The sequence below is a fragment of the Corvus kubaryi genome, unplaced genomic scaffold, assembly GCF_017639235.1.
Source record: "Corvus kubaryi isolate FWS band 111438036 unplaced genomic scaffold, C.kubaryi_AGA036_p1.0 split1-65, whole genome shotgun sequence".
In the NCBI taxonomy this organism is placed as follows: Eukaryota; Metazoa; Chordata; class Aves; order Passeriformes; family Corvidae; genus Corvus; species Corvus kubaryi.
This window is the reverse complement of record NW_024582080.1, coordinates 2,375,179-2,386,601: the sequence shown is the minus strand read 5'-3', so window position 1 is coordinate 2,386,601 and position 11,423 is coordinate 2,375,179. Positions and strand designations below refer to the sequence as shown.

Sequence of the window (11,423 nt, the reverse complement as noted above, 5' to 3'; positions counted from 1 at the left end):
CTTTACAAGAGAAATGTGGCAAGGGAGAGCACAAACTCTCTTGGCAGAGCTCTCCTGGGGACGCTCTCCCGGGCTATGTCGATGTAAAAAATAATATTTGAAAGAATACACAAGGAAAGCTTTAGGAAAGCTGTAGCTCTGGTGCGGAGCCAGTTCATACCGTACCTCCCCTACTGCACATAGGCTGGTACGTGAGTTTCCACCAAGGATTCAAGACCTTGAGGCAGTCGAGATTTCCTTTCGGACCGCTCCACTCCCACCACTGACCATCCAAACCTAAGTCTGTGTCCGTGGGAAGGAGGGGCGATTTCTGTGAGGGAAATGAGGCTCCTGCCGCTCCCGCAGGGCGCTGGAAACGCCACACCTCCGTCGGGGCGCGGAGCGGGGCGGCTCCTCCCACGGCCGTGTGGGCTCCGGCGGCGGCTGAGCGCACGCAGGTACCGCGTCCCCCCGGCGCCCCCGGCCGCTGCCGAGGCTCGGGCCGGCTGAACCGGGCCGGGCCGAGCAGGTCCGCAGGGCAGGGAGGCCCCGGCGAGGGCTGCCCGCCGCCGCGTCCCGTCGCCATGGGGACGCAGGGCGGCCGGGCGGAAAGGGCGGCCAGAGCGCGGCATCGCCGCCAGGGGCCCTTCCCCGCGCCCGCGGTGTGTCTGCCCCGGCCCCAGCAGCGCTTCGGCCGCCCCCGGCACTCGGGGCAGGCGCTGCTGCGCGGGAGGCGCTGGCCCCGCCGCCCGCCCCTCCCCAGCGCCCCTCTGCCGTGGCCGGCCCTTCCCGGGCGACGGGAGGCCGTGTGTCGCCTATGGATGCGGGGCTGAGCCCTGGCGGGGCGCACCCCTCTGCTCTTGCGGACATCTGTCCCGAGTGCCGCTTCTCTCCTGGGACTGCCAACAGGAGCTGGCTCTGACCCAGACACCGAAATCACAAACGTCCCGAGCTCGCCTTGCTGGCGCTGCCAGTGGCCCTCGGGGACTGCCGGCGATGGAGCCTGTTGCAGAGCTTCCCTGGCAGGGAACGTCTGGTATCGGAGCCAACCTCCCTTGCTAAATTTACCTCAGGACAACTAATAAGAACAGTTTTGTGGTGTTTGCTGATATTTAGGTGTGCAGCTTTGCCTACGGAACCACTGCAAGTACCCAGTGAGTTCAGTGTTCCTGACAGAGGTTTTCAGACGACCCCTAATGCCCGACTTCACTTGGCCGTGGGCTCCTGCAAAATGCAGTGGCTTTTCATTTTGCTGCCAACGTTAGGTCACATCAGTATAAACTAAATCAACATGAAACAGGTGATTGTTTTTTCCATTAAGAGAACAATCCTGCAATATTGTTCATGAAATAATGTCACATTTTACAAAATCATATCATAATCCTACACAGTACTCTGTACTTCTTTCTCATGCATTAACTTTAGGCTGCACTATGCATTTCTTTATGAGACACTCATAAACTTGATTCTTATTAAAAGTTAAGATCTGCAATAATTTGCATACTTCCAGGACATGATATTTTTAGGAAGAATCAGCAGCAGTAACGTTATAAAAAGTAATAAAAATGACAGTCTGAAAAGGTAGTGTCTATTTCAGTAGCACCAACTCAGATGTTAAAGCACTGACTATGTGCAGTACTAATTTGGGGAATTTTTATTTTAGACGCTCTTCTAAGACGAATACATCATGGATAAATATGAAATCATTAAAAAAATTGGAGAAGGATCTTTTGGCAAAATATTCTTGGCAAAAGGAAAAATGGATAATGAGCCGTGTGTTATCAAAGAGATCAATTTAACAAAGGTAAAACAATAAAACCTGAATTACGTTTACCAGATTGTGCTGCTTGCGTTTATTGTGCTAGTTGAACTTAGCTGGGTATGAACTTGGGTTATATTTGATCTCCTTTGGGATTCCATCTCGATTATGTAGAGCTAAGCTTTCCGAAGACTATGTTCTTTGCTAATTTATTGTTTTAAAAGCATAGATGAAATATGTATTTTAAGTCTTTGCTTTTTACTGAATTTTTGTTCTTTTCAAAACTTCTTTCTGCCTACAGTGTGTGACACTAATTCAGACTTTGTAATAGTTGATTCAACTACAGTGAAAATATTCCCACTAAAATAACAAATCACAATTCTGTGATACGTTTCTCTAAGCTTTTTTATTTCCTTGTTTCCCACACCCATATTTTCAGACATGAGTAATTCACAATGGAGTCTTCCCAATTCTCATTTATGTTTATGCCAGTTCAATTCATCTCATCTGATTTTAAATTCCCATTCTGTTGCTGTCAGCATCTGAGCTGCTTGGCTAGACTCCCTTTCAAGGAGAGTAAGAGAAATATGTCTCTTTAGGAAGCTGTTGATCATGTGTGTTTTAGATTTCTGATTTAGAATGAGCTCAGTCGGGCCATGAAACTTCTCTCTTTCTCCCCATTGACTGCAGAGGCAGCCTGGGGCCACTTGCTTGGGTGTTAGAGGAATACCATGCCTGCATCTGGTTCCATAAAGGCAATTAAAAACGCTGTGATTTCAATACAAGGGTTTTAGCAGTCAATTTCAGCGAGTGCCTACATGCTTTTGACAGGTCTGTTGCTATTCTGGGCCACACTAGTGAATTTCTAATATATTAGAGAATTACAACAGAAGAATGAGTTCTAGAAAGAGCTGTATATCTTCCAGATTCAAACCTGGAAAAACTGATACATGAGTAATGACAGCTAAATGACAAGGTGAATAGTTTCTCTCTCTGCTCGTGACCAATAAACCCCATGCATATCTAATCTTAGATCTTGATGTACAGCTAGAAGAATGGCTGCTAATGAAATATTACTGTGGATCCCACTTGTTCAAAAATCAGAAGCTGGATACAGAAAATTACTACTTTGAAATCATAAGATTTTTTTATTTGGTAGAGTGTGTTTTATTCAGTTACTGATTTTTGAATCTTTAAGGATTACATTTCAAAAATATTTCTTAAGAATGAGGGTAAGAAACTGTTTATAAATACAAGAGGACATTTTGATGGATAGATACTCAGAGAAATTAATTTTTAAGTAGTATTGAAGAAAATGTGATCATAATAAACTAAACAGAAGTTTTCCATTAATGTAACAGGGCAAAGAGTTTGCCTGAAATGTTACAAGAACAACTAACACCAGTAAAATGAAGGACCTTTTTATTCTTTTTACTTTAATCTTTTGACATCACCCCTATTAGCATTACAGAATCATCTAGATCCGTATTCTTCAAATTCTTAAGGGAATTCTTTAACTTTAGAGTTTAAATTCTTTAACTTAAGTTTAAAGGTATACATTTTCTTATTTGTATAATGTCAAAATTGGGTTTGACTTCAGTAATGTTCCAATACATTTTCAAACATACACTGCAAATTTATATTTTATGTTAGATATACATCATATCTTACAATATTCCTACATTGTCTTGGTACACAGTATTTTTGTATTATTGGGAATGGGTTGCTGGTGATGTAACTGTTTTTGAAAAGAGTTAAGCATATCATTGCTACCATTTAGTTTCTTAATTCTTTGTAGATGCCTGTGAAAGAAAAAGAAGCCTCTGAGAAAGAAGTCATTCTTCTGGCCAAGATGAAGCATGCAAATATTGTAACCTTCTATGCTTCTTTGCAAGGTTTACTTTTAACATTTCTGTTTTAATTGTGGTGAAAAGAGTGAAAGGCAGAAAACCTACCTTGTTAGTGTTTACCACCCTTAGCCCTGTCCCTAATGCCTTACTTAAAAGTGGGAACAGGTCTCAACTCCTAGAACTGGACACAAGGCATCAAATTCAGGCATCTACATGCATTTTTCATGTGTGTGAGTGGGTACTTTGGCAGGAATCCTAGATCCAGAGGTGTAGGTACTGTACAAGTTGAACTTTAGTCTTGATTTTTTTATAGGAGTCCAGAGTTTAATGGGAATTTTCTAGGAGTGTCAATAGAAGAGAGCTTTTGAGTATAGTAAGGAATAGGCTGATCAGATAGGACAAAAGGCTGATGAAATAGAATGATAATTTCATCTGATCTAACCTCGGGTTCCTCATATTTTGCTTATCCACATCATATACATATGACATTATATGATTATGAGACATCCCATATGCACGCACGCATAAATACATACTTATGTATGCATATACATACACACAGACAAAACAGGCAAGCACAAAAAGAGGCCATTAAATGATAATGCAATCTATTAGCAAATCTGAAAATGTCTTTCAGCATCTGAAATGTAAAAACAGTATTGGCATGTCAGTTGTTCAGTTGTTCAATTGGAACAGCACAGTCATTCCAGTGATCCAATATTAATCTCACAATGCTGTGCTTAGCCTTTTTTCTTGAGGTGTATTTTTGAATTATCACTCAAGGATAAAGAATTCTTCAGGACTGAAAGAGATAGAAGGAATCCTAGTCACCATAAAAGCTGATTTCCTGTATTTATTTTTCCTGCCGACATCTGTCATAAGCAGTGCCTTATGTAATAAAAGCTATAGTTGCACCCAAATTGTTCCCTGTGACCAGGACTGTAAATTTTTTAGGGGACATGTAAATCAGATAGTCTTCTGAACCCCAAAGAGGTAAGAACTGGTTGCATTTCCGTATTAAGCAGACCCTGCTGTTTATTTTTGCTGTTTGGAATACTGACTACTTTTAACCTTTTCCCTAAGCCTTACTGCTTACTTAGTTGTTGAGCAAAAAACTGAGCTTTGAAGCATTCTGCTAAGTTTCCTGTAAGAACATCTGTCAGTGGGGTCTCTTGAGGATTTCCTCATGTATTTAATATTTTGCTGAATCTTCATTTAAATATATTTTCACATCTTACTTTTGCATCAGGTTTCACTGGAAGTATCCATTTTTTCTCAGTTAGTTTTTGAAATGGAGGAGCAGGTAGAGGTTAACTGCTACCTTTTGAAAGAAGGACCATATAAAATAAAAATAAGTTGTTGCTGTGTTAATGACGGAATGAAGGAATAAAGGAAAAATTATGCTTTTCCTTTCAGAAAAGAACAAGCTATATATTGTGATGGAATACTGTGATGGTGGAGATTTAATGAAGCGGATAAATATGCAGCATGGAGTGCTGTTTGATGAGGACCAGGTGAAAGACATTTTCTTAAGAGGGAAGAACATAGTATGTGAAACACGTGGTTTGAATTACCCAGTAATAACTTAACTTTTAAAGAAAACTTTGGTAATTTTAGTTGGAGTGTAGGAGGGTTTTTAAGCACTCTTTAAGATCTGACATGAATTCATTAGCAGTATGATGATTATGCTGTTTTTTATGCCCCCTTCCTCCCATTGCTCTTTGCATCATGGATGTACGTTTTCTTTGCCTTGGTAATGCACCCATTAAACCATGAAGACCTTCTTTTAATAGTGCTTTCCAGTTATGGGGGGGGATGTATTAGATACAAATTCTTAATTTGCATCATGACATAGCCTCCTCTATACTGAAGTCTGTGGTAAATCTCTCATTCATTTCATTTCAGTCAAAACTTCTCTGATGCCATTTAAATTTTTAAACCAGCACAGAGAAACAAGCCCAGATATCTGACTGCTCTTGGGCCATGTTCACATATATTTTATTTTGTAAATAGGTGAGTATGATAAGTATTGCAATTCACAGAAGTAGAATTTCCCACTATTCCTTACTTATTCCTTTATTTTTTTACTAACTCTTAGCTTTCTGAAGGAAATTATGTAGGAATTAGTGTACTGAACTCTGGGGTTATTTAGTCATAAATAAAATCTACCTTTGCAGGTACAATGAAATTTTGCTTAGAAACAGAGTAGATAGTATCCAACCTGGTAGTGGAAATATACTCTAAGGCATAAAAATGAAAGAAAAAAAAATATTGTGACTTTTCTTTTTACTTTAGTAGTAAAAGAATAACTCCTTGGTGGAGAAGTCAGTTGAAAGTGAATTACTGGTTCAGTAATAATGAATTTTAAGATCCTATTGGGAGTCATACTAGAGGCAGAGAAAACATGAAAATAAAGAGAGGACAAACCCACAGATCATGAAAGCACAAAGGAGAGAACCAACGCACAAACCCCTTGACAACGACACAGAATAATGCATATCAAAAAAAGGCAAAAGAAATACAGACAGAAGAATGAATTATAGGGACTAAAGATATATCTGCTGATAAAAGAAAGGAAGCAAATTGCCCAATTTAACATAATAGTATTAAAATATCTTTATATTTTTAAATGTACTTCTGAGAAAGCCTCATTTGTGGCATCAGCCTTAATCAGGAAATCATCTATTTAATGTGAAGCATGGCTAAATAGAAGGTTATTACTTGAATCAGTCTTTCATGTGCATGAATTTTCCTAAATAGAGAAGCATATCAGCAGGTTGTAGTTTTGTTTCTGAATTTAGTCCAAAGGCCCTTATTTAAGAAGATGTGTATATTGGAAGTTAAATATATGTTTAAAAGCTGTACTGGGTCAAGGATAAAGGATAAACACATGTGCTTACTTATTATGCAAGTTCTTCATAGCTCACATCTTTCACCACATTTCAGTCCTTCATCTTTTTTCTCTTTTTTTTTTTGGTTCCTGGATCACATTCAGTGGGACTACAAATAATACAGCTGGGTGGCATGACTTCCATCACTGAGGATTAAGAAGACACTTCCCAATTCTGTCTTAGTTGCACTCCCTCACTTCTTAAAAAATGTCTATTATTCTCCCTCTCCTTTGTCATGATTCTTCAGTCCTTGTTCAAGTGCATGTCCTGGCACAGTCAGGGAAAACTTGATGGGGATAAGGGAAGTAGAGTAGGTATCTACTTCCATTTAGTTTAGTGGTAGCACAAAATGGAAAGGAGAAGTCTGTGGCATTAACTTGGAAAATACTTTTTTTACTGTTTTACGTTGTATATGTTCTATATATTTTAGATTTTGTTACTGTCTTTATTTTATATATTTCAGTAAGATGTCCCATTGGAGTCACACAAATCCATAGGTATCTGTTTTCTTTAACTTTCATTGCAGATTCTCAGTTGGTTTGTGCAGATCTCCTTGGGCTTGAAGCATATTCATGACAAGAAGATTTTACACAGAGATGTAAAAGCACAGGTAGTGAAACTGGTACTGGAGAGGGGGTTATTTTGTCCTGTGAAAAATATGCTTAAGAAGTTCTGCCATCTTTCATTTTCACATACCATTTCTGGGTTTATTTGCAGAACGTTTTTCTTAGCAACAATGGAAAGGTAGCAAAGCTTGGGGACTTTGGCATCGCAAGACAGTTGAACAGGTAAGCGTGGTTTTAATTAGTGACCTGCACCAAACAGGACTGTTTGTGAATGTCCAGAATGCAGCCTGAACATGCAAATCGTTTGTGGATTGTGCTTACTCAAGAGGTCTGGGATACAAAGGGTCTGACACTACATTTTCTCTTTTTATCCTAAAACATGCCATCCTGCACGGAACCACAGATATATCTAGCCTAGTAACTGGACTTCTCTGAGGTATAAGACATAGGGTGGAGAAGCTACAGTCTTTGCCTGTTTTCTGTGGAACTGAGAACATAAAGAGATTCTGGAGGCACAGTTCCTGCTCATGCAGCTGTTGGTAATAATTTCTGTTACCTCATAAAAACAAAAACGAAGAGCATTTAAAACTAAAGAGAGAGTAAAGGAACAGAGTTTGTGCAGATGTTGTGTGTCCTCCAAGACTGAGCCTACGTTAATTTTTTAAAAGGACCCAGAATGACCACCTGGGCCTGAGAGCATGGTGTGGCTGGGCTTGCATCTGTGGTGTTCCCCCAAAAAGAGAGGCCTTATCTTTAATGACTTTGGGGACAAGGTTGGCCCTTTGTTGTATCCTTTGTAGTGGCCAGGTGTGCCCAAAACATTCCAGGGGGCATGATAACAACAGGAAAATGCTTAGATTTGATCTCTTTTTGTGCTTTTTTATTATCTTTGACAGAACTCAACTCTCAGCATGTAAACTACTGATGCCCAAAGAGCCTTCCTTCACAAGTGTTCTGGGGATAATTGCTGTAAGGATTGCTCCTATGCAGCAAAACAGTACATAGCAGATAAAAAGTAAACCTCAGAATTTGAATGTCCAAGACACACATTTTTAGAAGTCTGTAATAGGCTTATAGAACAATATAATTGGAGCTTGACAGTACTTTTCCTCCTGTAACTAGTGAATTAAGTTTCTGTGGTGAGTTGACACTGTCTGGACACCAGGTGTCCACAACGGCTCTGTCACTCCCCTCCTCAGCTCTACAGAGGAGAGAAAATACAACGAAAGGCTCATGGGCCAAGATGAAGACAGGGAATTCCTGTGCTTTCTGTTGAAGTGCAAGCACTCTCCACTATTAAAATAGGGGGTCATTTTACACAGAACTGGGACATACTGTAGTTTTTCATGGGGTGTTCCATTATTCAACTACTTGGAAGGCAGAAATAATGTCCCCCATAGGCTTTTAAGCTGGGGCACAGAAGTCTCTGGTTCTGTTGTTTGTGGATGTTTTCAGTGTGTAAGCCTTTCTGTTCATTTTGTTTCGTTAGTACTACAGAGTTTGCCCATACCTGTGTAGGGACCCCCTATTACCTTTCACCTGAGATATGTGAAAATCGACCATACAACAACAAAACGTAAGTCTCAGTCTTTCTTTCATATGTGTGTGAGGATGTGCAGGCATGAAACAACTCATTTTAGTAATATGGTTTAAATCAGTATTTGTGTGCAGTGCACAGGAATTTCTCATGGTCACCCTTTGTGAAGTTTTGTATTATTGTGTACAATAAGTAGGTGCATCATTGTACACAACAACTACCTTATACTATACAACAATGTCAGCAGTATTTTGACTCACAGTATCCAAAATATAGCAATCCTGACTTTGCTGTGATTAATCTACAGGCTTAACATAATTACAGTTTTTGGTTTCATAAAATTACTTATACTTTAAACTCTCTTTTAATATTTCTTGTGGGTAGCGGTGGGAAATGTAAACCAGTATTTTTCCCATTGCTTTATCTGCTTCTCCATCAGTTACTAAGTTTCTCTTGTTTCCAAGATGCAATAACCAATGCATCTTTACAGTTCCAAGTTCATGAATTTTTGATACACTCATTTATTATTTATAAGAATACACTAAAAGGAAAGCTGCTAGTTGGGCTACTTTGGAAATTTGCAGTAGCCACTTGCAGGAAGGACAAATGGGTCTGAGGCTTAACACAAAATACCAGATGAGAAGCCCTGCAAAGTCAGGAGGTGAGTGGGCCTAGACCCACTTATCTGTGTGGGGGATATGATCAACACCAAATGTTCTGGAGCCCAGAGTAGCATCTCAGCTCTGAGGTGCTATTCAGACAAGTTTACTCCCTTATTGTCTCCTCAGCTATCAGGTCAGCTTTGTCCTTCATCCTGCTAGAAATATTAAGCAGACATTCTGTATCATGTCCCTTTTCATATTACAATGATAAAACCTAATTAGATTCCAGAAACATTGGTGCCACAACTAAAAATAAATTTCTAGTTGTCTTTTTAGTGCATCTTAAGAAAAAGTAAAACTTGCACCAGTCTGTGACAGAATAATGGTAATAAATTTGGGAGCTGAGAAGAGGTACTGATTACAAGGATGAAAATATTATCGATTTTTCTCTGAAAACTTTAATTACTTCTTATTCACAGAGATATTTGGTCTCTTGGCTGTGTGCTCTATGAGCTGTGCACACTAAAGCATCCTGTAAGTACTGTACAATCAGGTCATTATCTTATTCTTTGAAAATATAGTGGTCACCTTGCAAAGCCTGTAGTAGTAATAGTCAGCTAGAAGAGTTATTTTCATCTTACTTATTGGTATTAAAGAATGACTGCTAGTGCCTAACTTTTCATATTGTATCTGTTTTGTACATAATGAAATGTATTATGCAGTATTCCTGTAACTTACATATGTGCATGTGTGTATACACAGTTTGAACATATATTTACTCTCTAAAAAGTACTAAACTTTTTCAAGACAGATGAGCAATGGAAAGAATTAAAGCCAGACTTCAAGGTTAGCCTTAGGTATATAATTTTAGTAATTTCTATTTGAAAATACCAATCTATACTTATTAAAGAACTTATAGTCCACATTTCCCCAGAAAATGGTTTGAGTCCCCAGAAGCATTTTCCTAAAGCTTTTATTTGGTTTGAAAGCACATTCATGTAAGAAAATAACTGAAACAGCATCTTCAGCAAGTTGTGTTATCCTCAGCCCGGTCAGGTAATCCTTAGCCTGTGACTATTAGGTGGAGAAGGGAACACAGCAGAAACTAATCTTGACAACAGGAGAAAGATCGGATTCCTGGGACCAGCAGATGTTGACTTTTAGCTGAGCTTGGATGTGGGAGAAGGTAGAGCAGCACTAATAGAGCAGTTGTGCTGAGCTAGGAGCAAGGGGGATACTGCTGAAGAAAACTGCTGATTTCACAAAGCATGAAATATTACTTTGTATGAATATTAGGTGTTTTATTCTGTATTGCTGCCCACTGTTTCAGTGTGAGGGCAGCGACTCAATGCAGATGTAGACAGGAAATGCAAGTGAAGCTAAGGTAAATTCAATTCTACCGCCTTCAAAATAGCCACATAAATAAAAGGGTGATTTTAGAAAGCACTTGCTTTTTTTTTTTTTTTTGCCTAAGGCCCTAAAAACTATATTGATGCTGGCCTCTTAAGAGATCTGGTGAACTGAGAGGACTGAATTATCTGATTGGCATCACTTGTTAAAAAATCAGGATTGTGTCTTTGCTCCAGAGGGAGCACGGAATGCAGAGGCTGTTGGGTGAAGTGAGGTTTTGAAGGTGAACACTGTGAAGACTGTGTGTATGTAGATCTCTGTTGAACAACTTTTGCAAAATACATCATGTTTCATTCTGGAAAGATTGCTTCTATGTTGCTGTCTGACAGCAGAGTGTGAATAAAACTCTTCCAGGTACAGAAGTCATCAGACCTTTTAGTTGTGCAGCTGCAACAAGGAGAACATAGCCAAAAAACACAGAGTGGTTATATTAATTTTCCACAGCATAACATTTCTGGTTAGCAAGAAAGGATTTGTGGAGGGATTCCACAGCACAGGGCTTCTCCCCCTACTCTTCTCTGTGAGACCCCACCTGGAGTGCTGCATCCAGCTCTGCAGCCCTGTTACAATCCAGTTTAAACTCAGAAAAGCAAAGCAAGCTAAGTCTCTGTGCATAAACCGAAAAGAACTTAAAAGGTTCAAAATATTCCCAGAAATGAGATTAAAACCAAACGAGGTTAGATGTTGATGCCAAAAAATTGATGTATTTTATTTAATAGTAAAAGAGGCAAAGAGAAGGAAAGAGAAAAGGAAGAGAAGGAAGAGAAGGAAGAGAAGGAAGAGAAGGAAGGAAGGAAGGAAGGAAGGAAGGAAGGAAGGAAGGAAGGAA

At 39.5% G+C, this 11,423-nt stretch overlaps 1 protein-coding gene across 3 annotated transcripts in view; it reads left to right on the top strand.

Annotated features, from left to right (window-relative positions):
* Positions 1-229: 229 nt before the first annotated feature.
* The window catches only part of NEK5 (NIMA related kinase 5), a 26,704-nt gene continuing 15,510 nt past the window's right edge, over positions 230-11,423 (top strand). Inside the window, exons 1-8 of one of the 3 annotated variants that reach the window (XM_042014289.1) lie at positions 230-437; positions 1,643-1,783; positions 3,537-3,633; positions 5,005-5,102; positions 7,006-7,089; positions 7,197-7,267; positions 8,535-8,621; positions 9,664-9,718. In XM_042014289.1, coding sequence (XP_041870223.1) covers positions 1,667-1,783; positions 3,537-3,633; positions 5,005-5,102; positions 7,006-7,089; positions 7,197-7,267; positions 8,535-8,621; positions 9,664-9,718 — 609 coding nt within the window. In that variant the 5' untranslated portion in view covers positions 230-437; positions 1,643-1,666. Of the gene's footprint in view, positions 438-506; positions 1,784-3,536; positions 3,634-5,004; positions 5,103-7,005; positions 7,090-7,196; positions 7,268-8,534; positions 8,622-9,663; positions 9,719-11,423 lie in introns of those variants that run through there. The other 2 variants (XM_042014290.1, XM_042014291.1) reach the window with 2 other exon arrangements.